Source organism: Neoarius graeffei, chromosome 10, assembly GCF_027579695.1.
Source record: "Neoarius graeffei isolate fNeoGra1 chromosome 10, fNeoGra1.pri, whole genome shotgun sequence".
In the NCBI taxonomy this organism is placed as follows: Eukaryota; Metazoa; Chordata; class Actinopteri; order Siluriformes; family Ariidae; genus Neoarius; species Neoarius graeffei.
This window is the reverse complement of record NC_083578.1, coordinates 66,518,809-66,535,677: the sequence shown is the minus strand read 5'-3', so window position 1 is coordinate 66,535,677 and position 16,869 is coordinate 66,518,809. Positions and strand designations below refer to the sequence as shown.

At 40.1% G+C, this 16,869-nt stretch overlaps 1 protein-coding gene across 3 annotated transcripts; it reads right to left on the bottom strand.

Annotated features, from left to right (window-relative positions):
- Positions 1-2,442: 2,442 nt before the first annotated feature.
- On the bottom strand, positions 2,443-12,224 carry prdm2a (PR domain containing 2, with ZNF domain a). Of its 3 annotated transcripts, none has more exons than XM_060932146.1 (3): positions 12,146-12,224; positions 8,643-8,744; positions 2,443-8,500 (listed from the first exon to the last, which is right to left on the bottom strand). In XM_060932146.1, the coding sequence occupies exons 2-3, from the start codon at positions 8,659-8,661 to the stop codon at positions 3,864-3,866; spliced, it is 4,656 nt and encodes a 1,551-aa protein (XP_060788129.1). In that variant the 5' UTR covers positions 8,662-8,744; positions 12,146-12,224; the 3' UTR covers positions 2,443-3,863. The 3 variants fall into 3 exon arrangements, with proteins under 3 accessions (XP_060788129.1, XP_060788128.1, XP_060788130.1); XM_060932145.1 differs by having other exon boundaries at positions 12,161-12,216; XM_060932147.1 differs by lacking the exons at positions 8,643-8,744; positions 12,146-12,224 and having other exon boundaries at positions 2,443-8,149; positions 8,272-8,288.
- Between the last annotated feature and the right edge of the window lie 4,645 nt (positions 12,225-16,869).

Genomic DNA, 16,869 nt, shown 5'->3' with positions numbered 1-16,869 from the left:
ATAAATAAAATGTATTATTATTATTATTAGAATGCTTTGTGGCTAGTGTTTGTGTCTGTGGCTATCACTTTGACAACACTTGTGGTTTTGTTGCTGCTGCAACTTTCATGCACTTGGTTCTCATCCATCCATCCATCCATCCATCCATCCATCATCTGTAGCTGCTTATCCTGTCCTACAGGGTCGCAGGCGAGCTGGAGCCTATCCCAGCTGACTATGGGCAAGAGGCGGGGTACACCCTGGACAAGTCGCCAGATCATCGCGGGGCTGACACATAGAGACATTCACACTCACATTCACACCTACGGTCAATTTAGAGCCACCACTTAGCCTAACCTGCATGTGTTTGGACTGTGGGGGAAACTGGAGCACCCGGAGGAAACCCATGCAGACACGGGGAAAACATGCAAACTCCACACAGAAAGGCCCCCGTCGGCTGCTGGGCTCAAACCCAGGACCTTCTTGCTGTGAGGGGACAGTGCTAACCACTACACCACCGTGCCGCCCCATTTAGTTCTCATCAGATGGTGAAATCTTTGTTTTGTATCACGCTGAATTTCTTTCTTCTGAACGTTAACCTCTGATTGAATTCTGGCTCATCTGCACGTCACTCTGTTCAATAGCATATGAAGTGTATAACTCATCCAGATATAGAGCTCAGATGTTCATCAGAAAACGGATAAAAGTGGTTTGGCTTCCTGTATATTACAGCAATGTAGCACGCCACCTGCTGGCAAATCAAACCTCTTTTATAAGGTAAGATATTACCTTTAAAATCGTTCACAGCCTCTATTACACATTTAAGGTGGTCATGTTTTTTACAAGAACCATAGACTGTATTTTATTATTACAGTTATTTGATTGCTTTTATATCTTGTTCCTTGAACGTAGAAAAAGGGTGAACATGCCATATAAACAAACTCTGGTCTCATTGTGCATTTATCACAGAGCAGTTTATTTCAACATACATAACAGCATTTCAAAAGCACTGTGGCTCAAACAGAGACATGCTTTAGATGTTAACATCAGTTGTCCACATACAAATCACAAGTAAATTAGGATTTATAGATCCTTTTTATTCACAGCTTCTCCATCAGGTTAAATACATGAGTGTCATGATTTTAATTTGGTAGTATGAAAGCAGATATTTCGGATTATTGGTAAATATGCTGATTTACAAGGTGCAAAAATGTGTTTTAAATGAAATTAAAATTAGTATTTGTGAAATGATCCAAGTCATTTCATTTGCAAGATAAGGAGTAAGTCTTAAACCACAATCTGATGAATACTACTGTTTAATAATCAGCTGTATTCCGGTTTGAGACTGTATGTCCATGCTTACGCACTTTGATTTTACTAACCTTTTATTATATACAAAAAGTAACTCATCTTGCCAGCCAATCAGCAGGCCATTTGTATGTGATGGGCCCTCATGTAAACATATACCAGCGAACCCTTATTACCGTTCATTTACCCATTACAGCTTGTTAACAAAAAAAAGAAGAAAAAAAACCCTGTTAGTGATATTTAGATAAATCCTAACCTAACACTAGTCCTTCAGTGCCAAAGCAAAATCTAATTTAATATTAAAGCAGCTTGCCTCAGCGTAGCTACAATCTCACCAGAAACCTTTGTGGCTTTTCTCTAGGTTTTTTTTTCCCCCCAAATGGTACTGATGATACTGTTTCCAAAATTCAGCACATTATAGGCTTATAAACATGGATTGTGCAAATCACAGAACAGTTGTTTTTAAAACATACACATCTAAGGACACCAATATAATTAACACAACAAATGCTACACAGAGGTCATCATATGTGCTTAATAGTCTTACTAGTCTCAGAACAGAATGCGTTTCCTGTCTCAGATGTTGCCCATTTATCGTAATAAAACAGTGATACGGTAGAAGCAGCATGCTGACCCATTTTTACTCACTATTTAATTTTTATTAACACAGATATATGGCACATTAATAATTAACAAAATCAATATAGTCTTCTTAATGAGGAGTATATGTATTCCTGTTTGAACTGACATGACTTAACATTCAGTAATTCATTAACGTCTTCAGTAATAGCCAATTATTGCAGTCTGACACAAGCGATTGTGATAAAGTGCATATGAAAAAAATAGTATGTCTGAGGCTACATCCACACGACAACGGCAACGAGATTTTATTAAAAAAAATATCGCGTCCACATGGGCAACGGATCAGTAAAATATCGGGTACATATGGCAATGCAACGCTTGCTGAAAACGATGCAATACACATGCCACACCTCTACGTGCGCTGTAAGACGGTCCCATCGGAGACACCAGAACAATAGAAGAAGTAGGACGCATGCGCATAAACCCCTTCTTCTACCCGGCGTGAAGCACTCACAGGAACAAACACACAACAACAAGAAGAAGATGGCTGCGACTACGCGAGGAAATCGTGCCTTCTGTGTGTACAAATTAGTTTTATTAGTGTGCATAGTTTTATATAACTTAATTTTCTTATTGTGTGTGAACATTTTGAAAAGCATTTTTATATAATTTATATAACTTTTTATATTGTGTGTGAACATTTTGAAAAGCAGTCTTATCCAATAAAAAAAAGAAATTCAAGAAATGGTTCAGTTACTTGTTTATTTAAAAGAAAAGCTGTATACAAAAGTGAACGCAATGCAGTGGTTCATACAAAACAGCGAGAGTGCTGCTTGTTCTAGTCATGTGGTTGTGACGTCATCGTAAACAAATCCGTTCTACTCATCCAGACGATTTCGCAATGGTGCCGTTGCCAGATTTTTCCACTCTGGAACCCGTTCTCGTTTTGGGGCACCCAAAACGCCGGTGCCGTGTGGACGCCAGGCCGAAACGATAAACAATTTTATCAGATTCACCTGAATCCGTTGCCGTGTGGACAGCCTCTGAATTTTATCAACTCTGTTGATTTTTTTCAGGTAGTTTAGTACATGATGTTTCACACTGAGAAGGAGTAATAAACCAGCTAAAATATAGCTGCTGCACTGATCATATTATTGATTTACATATGGAAACAACTTAAAAGCTGATATTGATAAACTATACAAAATTAGTGCATTATTTAGATAAAGGGTATCAGGATTAATACAGAGATTAGAGATTATACTCTTTATCTACAGTATTCAATATGAAAAATTACTGGAGGCCCTCATAACCAGTGTATACATGTTGATATTCTTCTTCGTAGGATTTTTTTTTTTTAACCGAATGTAGTGGCATGAGTTTGCAGTATGCAAGTAAGATCATGAATTAAACTCTTAACCTCTGTTTTAGCAAATGATCTCAGTAAATGTAATAACTTTCTACTAGATTACTATAAAATTGTTTGATGTAATTATTTGTAATGCCTTTATCTACTTTTTTAAATGATGTTGTTATTATTATTATATTATACATGACCGGTTTCCAAGGATTTTTGATATACGAAAAGCTTGTCAATACACAAAAAAGTGTTTCCTTAACTGTCGTCCAGTTTCTCCTGCACTGCTTTTCTTGCGTTCCTTCTCTCAGCATACTTACTATAAAGTCATATGTAGTTTGTTAATGAGACAGGAAAACAGTAAAATGTGCAGTGTTGCGTATTTAAGGACTGTGAAAACAGGCTTAAAACCTGAATGTATGTATGCCTGCCACAGATGTTGTAGTGTCAGTTCACTTTAAGTTAAAAGGACACTGCAGTTTTGAGCAGTCTAATTTATAATCATTCAGTCTCCTTATAATGTTAAAGTTTTCCTATTAAAAAAATAACCTTCCGTGGATAATATTTAACTTGTCATAGGTCAAGATCAAGAGTTTTATTATTAATGCCTTTTTGTTAAACTTGAATTCTTTTGACTTTATTTCTTTGACTCTGCAACTGCTTGATGTGCAGCGACATTCTGATCATCTGTCTGGACGAAGCATTTGGCTGGATTAGCCGAGTTAGCCTTTTTGTTCGTATTGGACGTGACATTTGACGTAACCTGCTGTAGACTGCGAGTAATGGGACCTCTCACTCTCAGAGAGAACTGTTCCTCTGTGCTGGGCTTCAACTCCACATCTCTTTGCTTTATTTTCCTCTCCATAACATGTACCCCATTGCTCTGCTGCTGAGATTTCCCTAGTGTGACTAAAGACTTTGATGCCAATGGTGACTGAATGGCTTCCATCAGAATGAGTGTACTTTTTTTACTGATGTGAACTCCTGAGCTTGAGAGAATATCAGATGTTTTAGGCCTATAATTTCGCACAGTAATTTTCCCTTTGCCAATTTGAGCTTTGACTGGTAGAGTCACACTGCTGGCTGAACCAGACTCATTGGTCTGAGTTTTTGCTAAGGATTTCTGTCCTTGATTTAACCTTTGTGGTTTCATTATTATATCTGATACACGCGTGCGAATACGTCCATGGTTTTCCTGTGTTGGTGCAATGCTACCTTTTCTTTTTGGAGGCTTCCTGCAAGTAGGTTTCATTGGGCAGCTGAAAGCTATATGCTTCTTCAGGCTAGCATGGTAAGTGAACTCCCTGCTGCAGTGAGGACAAACATAAACATCCAGCTCTTCCTGTGAACTCTTTCGCCCTACTGGCCTGCCTCTCTGTACCCACATAGATTTCCTCTTACTATGAGCGCTCAGCTTTGTCTTCGCTTCTGACTCATGGCAATGCAGCTTTTTCGGTTGTCCAAGTTTTTGAGAGACATTCTGTCGAAGGTTGACTCCTCTAGCAGGCAACAGCACTCCATTTTGCACTTTTGCAAACTGCTTGAGTGGAATGGGGTTCTTTTTGGGGGTGTAGCGTTTTTTGTCACTAGCATTAGCACAGGCTAATATGTGCTTGTGCAGTTCGGGCATGTTGTCAAAGCCCCTGCCACACTTGGTGCAGCGAACTGTAGTACTAAAAGTCTGTGGGATATTATGAGTGGTGAAGTTACTGGCCGTGGTGGTGGTTGGTCCAACTGGTGTTCGGTTGTGATATGGAAACGGAGGTGGCTTAAAACTTGGGTAATGCTGGTTAATACCAAGCCGCACATCTGTAACTTTTGGTTTGACACCTTCAGATGCCATAATCTTGATAGTAGTGTATAACTCCTCAGTAGTGTTTTCAGAGTTATTGTCAGCCTCTGGTTTTGGAGCTGACTGGTAGTACTGGCTACTCTCGTCTTTTGTAGGACACGCTGTGGTAACACTATCAGCTCTTACTGAACTATTATGGTTTTCGGGTCTTAACTTGCCATTTTCTATTTCAGTGTGTGAGCACTCCTGACCGGGATGGAGATCTCGATGATGTTGCTCTAGGTTGCAAAGAAAGGCAAACTCTTTGGAACATATTGTGCAGACATAGATTTTACCAATGCCATGATAACTGGATCGGTGCTCAAATAAATCAGTGTCACTCTCAAACAGCTGCACACAAAATTCACACTTATATGGCCAAGTGTCTGAGTGCTCACCAATATGCTGACTCAGACCCTTCATGGACTGGAAGAGCTCATCACAGGCATTACACATAAAGCGCTTGCACAGAGGAGGCAGAGACGATTGCTCCTCACTCATAGGGTTGTTGTACTGTATGGAAATGTCTGAGGTTTCCACTTCGAGATGATCAGTGGAGGATGAAGTTTCTGCAGGCTCCACTGTTGTCTCTACTTTTTCTGAAACACTGGGACCAAGTGATGGTACTGCAGCTACAGAATTCTCTAATGACTCTACAGTAGACGACGATTTCAATACTTGATCTTGAGCCTCAACAACACCAGCCTCTGGCAGTTCTGGAACTGATGGCTCGATGTTGGCAGTCTGTAGTTGGGATGAAGGCTGCAGTTCTTGTGCCTCAGTGTGATCTGGTGGTGTTTTATCAAAGAGAGAGTGAACAGCATTAGCTTGGGGAACAGGGGTGGCATTAGAGGACTCCAGTGCAACAGTGTACTCAATAACAACCACATTAGGAGAAAAACTCAGGGAACTGATGTTTGATTGGTTTACCAACACAGGAGAAATTAGATGTGCTTCAGGTGACAAGACAGAATCAATCACCAAGGTCCTTTGTGCTAGTTCACATACCGATCCATCCGTAAGAAACTGAGGACCTTGTAAAGTTAGAGCTGGGGTTGTGGGGATGAGCGCATGGGTCACGCTTCCAGGGGCAGAATTAAGCCAATTAGGAAGAGACACATTAAAAGCTGCCAAAGAATTTCCAGCAGAGAGTTCCACAGGAGTTTTGAGCTCTACAGGACTGGAGGACTGAGCAGTGGAACTGATAGGGTGAAGTTCTTGATTGGTTATGGATGTTTGTGCTGGTAGGAATAACTCCGTGGGCTCTGGAGTAGCTGAAAGGGGCTGGGCTGGAGAGGCAGTGTGCAGTACAGCAGAATTTGGCAGAGAAGGGGTTGAATTCAGTGCAGGAGGAGAGGCTGGAGGAAGCTCAAGCATAACACTTTCAGGGTTAGCAGGAATTGGCTCAGTCACAGCCATTGCTGCTAGATCTGTTGCTGAGGGAGCATTGACAATTCCATCTGCTGGTGTAGGAACATCCACTACAGCATACTGGCTTAGCAATACTTTCTCCAACATGCTTGAGTTAGGTTTAGTTCTCCTAACCGATGTCTGGAAGGCTAAACATCCAGTTGAGTCAGGCTCTGTACTCTTTCTGCTCATGCTCAGATCCAGAACACAATCCGCTAAGACCTCACTGTCTCTCTTACCCACAGCACTGGAGAGATCTAGTGGCTGCTGATTGCATGACCTACCACCAGTCCCTGATGCAGAGCAGTCCAATGGCAGAATTTCCTGAATGGTTTCAGTACTGTTTGTAGCTGGGTTTACCATTTCCATTTCTTCTTTTTTAGATAAGCTCAACACGGCAGATGTGCACTGACTATCTATCTTTGGGACTTTAGGTGCAGAAGAATCTGTTTCCTGTACAATGGTAGAATTCAGCATTGGTGCACTGCTTTGCTGTGGAGAGTTAGGAGGGGATGTTGTTCTTCTCTTAAACCTGCTACTTGTTGCAGGTAAAAGCGTTAGTGATAAAGGTGGGCAGAGTTTTTGGCCTTTGCTGATCAGAGAAAATGATGACTTACTGCTGTCCTGGTTCTGTAGGAGCTGCTTTAGCTTGGGAGACAGATAAATAGTTTTCTCTTTTTGTAAAACAATGGTCTCTAATGTCCGGGGGAAGACAGTGCCAATCAATGTACCTTCTGGGGCAGACGAAGGTGTTGTTAAGATAGATTCAGACTCCAGTTCAGTTTTGATTTGTGGCAATAAAGGTGGAGTAGATGTCCTCCTTCTGCCAGAGGACTGACCACTAAGGTCAGAAGTCATGTTGCAGTCATTAGACTCTATTTTAAGGGCCTGTGTAATTTGAGCTGGGTTGACGATAATAGCATCCAGACCAATCACAGCAGCAGCAGAATTCAGTTCCATCACTTCGCAATTAGTGACGGCACTGGTTGAGATGATTTTCCCGTCAATGTAGAAGCTGAGGTTCTCAGAGATGTTGTTGGAAATATCAACCATATACTCCTCTTCTTGCCTGACCTCATCACTGTGTTGTGTATTGGAAGAGGTTTCTGGCGCGCCACTGGAATCCTGAACTTGAACCTCATGAGAGTTTACAACTTTCTGACGGACTCCTCTGGGTAACAGACGACGCTCGTGTATCCTGCGCTCATGCCTTCGTAAGCTGGTGTGAGTTCCAAACGCTTTCTTGCAGTACTTACAGGCAAAAGAGCACTTAGTCTCTGCAAGTTCATCCGAGTTACCTCTTCCTTCCAAATCAGGCACAGGTGAGTTGCTGACTGGCTTGGACGTCAGGACAAGTGGGGCTTCTTCTTGTGAAGAGACCATTCCTTGAGTCTCTCCAACCACCTGTGGAGCAGGGTTAATTATGAGAACACCTGTCCTTCTATTGGCGTTACTATGTCTTCTCTCATGTCGTCGTCGGCAGAACTGTGTACTGAAGCACTTCCGGCAGTAGCGGCATTTAAATATCTGCGTGTGGCAGGATGACAAAGCATGCATGTGGCGTTCCAGGCCTTGCTTGGTAGTAAATCGTCTTTGACACTGCTGACAGAAGAACATGCATGAACCCTGGTGTTTGCCATCAGGGATAATCTTAGGGTCATAGTCTAGGTCCAGGTCAGCATCTGTTTCACATGAGGGAAAGTCTGAATTATTGTCGTGTTTGAGCACTTCCAAGAGTTCTGTCTCACCAGTCTTACACGGTATGTTTTGATTTATTACATCAGTGGGTTGCAAGGGTACTGACTCCATGGTTGGACGACCGGTCCTCTGGGCTGGCAAGATGTTTTGGTCCTCCTCAGACTGCTCCATCAGGTCATCAGCACCTCCTTTTGCCTCATTCTCTTTCTCCTTTAGTGAGTCTTGTAGAAGGGGAGATTCCCCAGTCAGAGAAAGCTGATGACTATTAGTGGGGCAGTGCAGAATTGCGTATTGCTGCTGCTCTTCTGATAAAATGAGCAGCTCCACTGCTTTCACTAATGCAACAGATTAAAAATGCACATCAGCTCCTTTCCAAAATATTTATCAATATGTACTACTTTAATTTATATATTTTTATAACAGTTTTTTTTCCCTATGTGGTATTCTATTATTGTTAATATCAATATAAAAGTTTACCATTCTCAGAATCAGCCATGTCTGCCACACTGGCTGTTGTCAACCACCGGTTTGGCTTTACTCTTCCACCTCCTTTGCGCTTTTATTGAGATATCCTATTGCCTATGAAACAGAATAATTACCATTAATATCTTATTTTACACTTCACATACTTCACACAGACAGGGTATGAGAATGAATTTATTCATGTGTGTATGTCTCAGTGACAGAGTAACCTACACAGAGTTAGGTGTACACACCAGAATACAAGATCCCACTAAGTTAATGTGCTAAACTGGCCTACCATCCAAGGTCTGACTAGATTTGATGAATTCATAGTCACATCCTTCTATTTCTTATAAACCTCATAAAATACTTCAGCTGTTCTCTTGTACCACTTTGAAATAAAATCCTTTTTTTTTTTTTGCACTGATCTATCACTTATGCCTCATGTAACCAGCTGTATGGTTTTGTATAAGTCATGCTTCATATTGATATTAAGGTCTGTACAGATTTCCACTGTTGATAATACAGTAGATATGACATAGTTCTACCCTGTTTATTATATGGACATGAGTGTTTTACTGGGAAATGCACCACTCGTATTTTTCAAACATGCTACATCCGGGACATCCATCCATTATCTGTAGCCGCTTATCCTGTGCAGGGTCGCGGGGAAGCTGGAGCCCATCCCAGCTGACTATGGACGAGAGGCGGGGTACACCCTGGACAAGTCGCCTGTGTGACAGGGCTGATGCATAAAGACAAACAACTATTCACACTCACACCTACGGTCAATTTAGAGCCACCAATTAGCCTAACCTGCATGTCTTTGGACTGTGGGGGAAACCGGAGCGCCCGGAGGAAACCCACACAGACACGGGGAGAACATGCAAATTCCACACAGAAAGGCCCACATCGACCACTGGGCTCGAACCCAGAACCTTCTTGCTGTGAGGCAACAGTGCTAACCACTACACCATCATGCCGCCACTCCTGGGACATTCAGATTCAAAACCGTGACATAAATCTCTATATGTCACTTACAAGGAAACTGATGGATTGTTTTGATAAATTTGGGTACATTTTGTTTGTGAATGTGTCTATATAATAAAAAGAAAATCACACGTTGGCTTGAAGATATGAAGTTTATCTTCTTGTGTTGTAAAACTCACATTTTTCATGTGAAATGCATCGCGGATCTGAGTGGCATATTTAAATAATATTGGCTGTCTTTTTTTTCGTGGTACCATATATTATTATTATTATTATAATACATATTCCTTTCGGGTGTTCAATGCGTCTTTCTCTTTCAAAATTCTCTCAAAATCTTCCACATTTAACGAAGCAAACCTGGCGGTCATGTTTGTTTACAAATTGTCACAGTCGCTCACTAGCACGGAAGTTTTACATCTTCGACGTGTGACTTCATGTTGTCTTGACAACCATATTCAACGCTCATTCTCCATTGGATAGCATAACGTAATACACGTAGGATAAGCGATATACTAACAGTACTGCATGCTATCTAACCAAATGAATGAAACTGGCTAGAAGGGAATAGAATACATGTTTTTATTCTATCAAAAGTGTCCGGTATGTATAATAATTTCCAACATTTCACTCCGATGACGTCACTCCCAGTGTTTTCCTGCTGACTGGACGCGCGTTGTCAAAATGGCAAACCGTTCAAAATTAAAATTCTTTTGATTAACTTGCGTAATTTGTGTGTGTGTGTGGGGGGGGGGGGGGGGGGGGGGAGATGTGTCCATGTAATTATAAATAACATTACATGGTGGTGCCAATAAATTGATTTTATCTTCTCATGTTGAAAATATTTTCACTCGTGAACATATTCACCACTTGAAGATAAACTTCATATCTTTGTGCAACCGTGTAATATCCTCTATATATTATCCAACAGGGGCGGCACGGTGGTGTAGTGGTTAGCGCTGTCGCCTCACAGCAAGAAGGTCCTGAGTTCGAGCCCCGGGGCCGGCGAGGGCCTTTCTGTGTGGAGTTTGCATGTTCTCCCCGTGTCCGCGTGGGTTTCCTCCGGGTGCTCCGGTTTCCCCCACAGTCCAAAGACATGCAGGTTAGGTTAACTGGTGACTCTAAATTGACCGTAGGTGTGAGTGGTTGTCTGTGTCTATGTGTCAGCCCTGTGATGACCTGGCGACTTGTCCAGGGTGTACCCCGCCTTTCGCCCGTAGTCAGCTGGGATAGGCTCCAGCTTGCCTGCGACCCTGTAGAAGGATAAAGCGGCTAGAGATAATGAGATGAGATATTATCCAACAGATTAAGTGATAATGCAGTGTGGTGCAGAATGAGGTGGTAAAGAGTGTGTCACTTAGGGAGTGTTTAATCCATCCATTATCTGTAGCCGCTTATCCTGTTCTACAGGGTTGCAGGCAAGCTGGAGCCTATCCCAGCTGACTATGGGCGAGAGGCGGGGTACACCCTGGACAAGTTGCCAGGTCATCACAGGGCTGACACATAGACACAAACAACCGGTCAATTTAGAGTCACCAGTTAACCTAACCTGCATGTCTTTGGACTGTGGGGGAAACCGGAGCACCCGGAGGAAACCCACGCGGACACGGGGAGAACATGCAAACTCCGCACAGAAAGGCCCTCGCCACCACGGGGCTCGAACCTGGACCTTCTTGCTGTGAGGCGACAGTGCTAACCACTACACCAGCGTGCCACCCAGGAGTGTTTAATGCGTTTTATTATCTGAACAGGTGTGTGACAAAGCTTGCTCATAAATCTGACCAAGCTTTGTTAAACAGACTGTGCATCCATCTCTAACGGTTAGAGAAGCAGCTTTGGGACCAAAACATCCTGGATCAGCAGAAACGTCTGAAGTGCCCTTGAGTAACGCACCTAACCCCTAACTGCTCCCCAGGCTGCTCTGGGTACACTCCATGTTGCTCTGGATTAGAGCGTCTGTAATGTAACGTAGTGTAATATTATCACAAGAGTATGGACCAGACACCAGTACCAGCCATGCAGAGAATACACCTGATGTCAATATTTGACAGATTAGGATGAGAAATCAGAATGATCAGCTTATAGTTTTATGAGATTTGCAAAATTACAGACTCCAAACTAAACTATATAATTATCCACGAGTTAACAGCTGAAAGTGAGTGAGATATTCATGAGAGCAGAGGATGTTTTTATTCAGGTGAAGCCCACATGTTGCAGTGTGTGTGTGTGTGTGTGTGTGTGTTCAGACAGACAGCTCCTTTAAATAAACGCGGCTCCAGCACCGCAGTCTGGAAGGTTAACGATCAGACACACATGCGGATTTTACTGCACTGCAAAATCATCGAAAATACAGTAGTGGTTGTGAGGTGTGGTCATCTCAAAGCGCACAGGATGACCTGAAAAGCGTCATGAGTGAAATGTCATCGCCGTGTAATATAAACAAAATGTTATTGACTGCATTAGCTTACAGCAGTGAGCGAGCCGGGTCTATGTTATTAACAGCGGTATTAGCAGATCAGGAATTTGCTCACCTGTGCATTTCTTACCGGATTTGTTGATATCTGGTGGCATGTGAGCGGGTTCGGCCTGAGCGCTGCTGCAGTGTGAGGCCCGGTGGCTAAAAGCTAAACGCTCATTATACACTGTCACTGCAGCAGAGCGCACGCACGCAACCAACTGCGCATGCGCGAGCGCTCCTCCGACAGGGCTGAGGCAATCGCCAGAGCTGATAGCAGAGGACTAAATTACAGAGGCGGATAAACTACCCATCTTCATTAAGTCAAAGGACAGATCCCACTGGTCAGATGTTACGCTGATACAAGTGAATAAACTGGACAAATGCAAGTGAATAAACTGGTCAAATGTTACTCTGATACAAGTGAATAAACTGGTCAAATGTTACTCTGATACAAGTGAATAAACTGGTCAAATGTTACTCTGATACAAGTGAATAAACTGGTCAAATGTTACTCTGATACAAGTGAATAAACTGGTCAGATGTTACTCTGATACAAGTGAATAAACTGGTCAAATGTTACTCTGATACAAGTGAATAAACTGGTCAAATGCAAGTCAATGAACTGGTCAAATGTTACTCTGATACAAGTGAATAAACTGGTCAAATGTTACTCTGATACAAGTGAATAAACTGGTCAGATGTTACTCTGATACAAGTGAATAAACTGGACAAATGCAAGTCAATAAACTGGTCAAATGTTACTCTGATACAAGTGAATAAACTGGTCAAATGTTACTCTGATACAAGTGAATAAACTGGTCAAATGTTACTCTGATACAAGTGAATAAACTGGTCAAATGCAAGTCAATAAACTGGTCAAATGTGACTCTGATACAAGTGAATAAACTGGTCAAATGCAAGTCAATAAACTGGTCAAATGTTACTCTGATAAAAGTGAATAAACTGGTCAAATGCAAGTCAATAAACTGGTCAAATGTTACTCTGATACAAGTGAATAAACTGGACAAATGCAAGTCAATAAACTGGTCAAATGTTACTCTGATACAAGTGAATAAACTGGTCAAATGTTACTCTGATACAAGTGAATAAACTGGTCAAATGCAAGTCAATAAACTGGTCAAATGTGACTCTGATACAAGTGAATAAACTGGTCAAATGCAAGTCAATAAACTGGTCAAATGTTACTCTGATAAAAGTGAATAAACTGGTCAAATGCAAGTCAATAAACTGGTCAAATGTTACTCTGATACAAGTGAATAAACTGGACAAATGCAAGTCAATAAACTGGTCAAATGTTACTCTGATACAAGTGAATAAACTGGTCAAATGTTACTCTGATACAAGTGAATAAACTGGTCAAATGCAAGTGAATAAACTGGTCAAATGTGACTCTGATACAAGTGAATAAACTGGTCAAATGCAAGTCAATAAACTGGTCAAATGTTACTCTGATAAAAGTGAATAAACTGGTCAAATGCAAGTCAATAAACTGGTCAAATGTTACTCTGATACAAGTGAATAAACTGGACAAATGCAAGTCAATAAACTGGTCAAATGTTACTCTGATACAAGTGAATAAACTGGTCAAATGTTACTCTGATACAAGTGAATAAACTGGTCAGATGTTACTCTGATACAAGTGAATAAACTGGTCAAATGTTACTCTGATACAAGTGAATAAACTGGTCAGATGTTACTCTGAAACAAATGAATAAACTGGTCAAATGTTACTCTGATACAGGTGAATAAACTGGTCAAATGCAAGTCAATAAACTGGTCAAATGTTACTCTGATACAATTGAATAAACTGGACAAATGCAAGTCAATAAACTGGTCAAATGTTACTCTGATACAAGTGAATAAACTGGTCAAATGCAAGTCAATAAACTGGTCAAATGTTACTCTGATACAAGTGAATTAACTGGTCAAATGCAAGTCAATAAACTGGTCAAATGTTACTCTGATACAAGTGAATTAACTGGTCAAATGCAAGACAATAAACTGGTCAAATGTTACTCTGATACAAGTGAATAAACTGGTCAAATGTTACTCTGATACAAGTGAATAAACTGGACAAATGCAAGTCAATAAACTGGTCAAATGTTACTCTGATACAAGTGAATAAACTGGACAAATGCAAGTCAATTAACTGGTCAAATGTTACTCTGATACAAGTGAATAAACTGGTCAAATGTTACTCTGATACAAGTGAATAAACTGGACAAATGCAAGTCAATAAACTGGTCAAATGCTACTCTGATACAAGTGAATAAACTGGTCAAATGCAAGTCAATAAACTGGTCAAATGTTACTCTGATACAAGTGAATAAACTGGTCAAATGCAAGTCAATAAACTGGTCAAATGCTACTCTGATACAAGTGAATAAACTGGACAAATGCAAGTCAATAAACTGGTCAAATGTGACTCTGATACAAGTGAATAAACTGGTCAAATGCAAGTCAATAAACTGGTCAAATGTGACTCTGATACAAGTGAATAAACTGGTCAAATGCAAGTCAATAAACTGGTCAAATGTTACTCTGATACAAGTGAATAAACTGGTCAGATGTTACTCTGATACAAGTGAATAAACTGGTCAGATGTTACTCTGATACAAGTGAATAAACTGGTCAGATGTTACTCTGATACAAGTGAATAAACTGGTCAAATGTTACTCTGATACAAGTGAATAAACTGGTCAAATGCAAGTCAATGAACTGGTCAAATGTTACTCTGATACAAGTGAATAAACTGGTCAAATGTTACTCTGATACAAGTGAATAAACTGGTCAGATGTTACTCTGATACAAGTGAATAAACTGGACAAATGCAAGTCAATAAACTGGTCAAATGTTACTCTGATACAAGTGAATAAACTGGTCAAATGTTACTCTGATACAAGTGAATAAACTGGTCAAATGCAAGTCAATAAACTGGTCAAATGTGACTCTGATACAAGTGAATAAACTGGTCAAATGCAAGTCAATAAACTGGTCAAATGTTACTCTGATAAAAGTGAATAAACTGGTCAAATGCAAGTCAATAAACTGGTCAAATGTTACTCTGATACAAGTGAATAAACTGGACAAATGCAAGTCAATAAACTGGTCAAATGTTACTCTGATACAAGTGAATAAACTGGTCAAATGTTACTCTGATACAAGTGAATAAACTGGTCAAATGCAAGTCAATAAACTGGTCAAATGTGACTCTGATACAAGTGAATAAACTGGTCAAATGCAAGTCAATAAACTGGTCAAATGTTACTCTGATAAAAGTGAATAAACTGGTCAAATGCAAGTCAATAAACTGGTCAAATGTTACTCTGATACAAGTGAATAAACTGGACAAATGCAAGTCAATAAACTGGTCAAATGTTACTCTGATACAAGTGAATAAACTGGTCAAATGTTACTCTGATACAAGTGAATAAACTGGTCAAATGCAAGTCAATAAACTGGTCAAATGTGACTCTGATACAAGTGAATAAACTGGTCAAATGCAAGTCAATAAACTGGTCAAATGTTACTCTGATAAAAGTGAATAAACTGGTCAAATGCAAGTCAATAAACTGGTCAAATGTTACTCTGATACAAGTGAATAAACTGGACAAATGCAAGTCAATAAACTGGTCAAATGTTACTCTGATACAAGTGAATAAACTGGTCAAATGTTACTCTGATACAAGTGAATAAACTGGTCAGATGTTACTCTGATACAAGTGAATAAACTGGTCAAATGTTACTCTGATACAAGTGAATAAACTGGTCAGATGTTACTCTGAAACAAATGAATAAACTGGTCAAATGTTACTCTGATACAGGTGAATAAACTGGTCAAATGCAAGTCAATAAACTGGTCAAATGTTACTCTGATACAATTGAATAAACTGGACAAATGCAAGTCAATAAACTGGTCAAATGTTACTCTGATACAAGTGAATAAACTGGTCAAATGCAAGTCAATAAACTGGTCAAATGTTACTCTGATACAAGTGAATTAACTGGTCAAATGCAAGTCAATAAACTGGTCAAATGTTACTCTGATACAAGTGAATTAACTGGTCAAATGCAAGACAATAAACTGGTCAAATGTTACTCTGATACAAGTGAATAAACTGGTCAAATGTTACTCTGATACAAGTGAATAAACTGGACAAATGCAAGTCAATAAACTGGTCAAATGTTACTCTGATACAAGTGAATAAACTGGACAAATGCAAGTCAATTAACTGGTCAAATGTTACTCTGATACAAGTGAATAAACTGGTCAAATGTTACTCTGATACAAGTGAATAAACTGGACAAATGCAAGTCAATAAACTGGTCAAATGCTACTCTGATACAAGTGAATAAACTGGTCAAATGCAAGTCAATAAACTGGTCAAATGTTACTCTGATACAAGTGAATAAACTGGTCAAATGCAAGTCAATAAACTGGTCAAATGTTACTCTGATACAAGTGAATAAACTGGACAAATGCAAGTCAATAAACTGGTCAAATGTGACTCTGATACAAGTGAATAAACTGGTCAAATGCAAGTCAATAAACTGGTCAAATGTGACTCTGATACAAGTGAATAAACTGGTCAAATGCAAGTCAATAAACTGGTCAAATGTTACTCTGATACAAGTGAATAAACTGGTCAAATGCAAGTCAATAAACTGGTCAAATGTTACTCTGATACAAGTGAATAAACTGGACAAATGCAAGTCAATAAACTGGTCAAATGCTACTCTGATACAAGTGAATAAACTGGTCAAATGCAAGTCAAT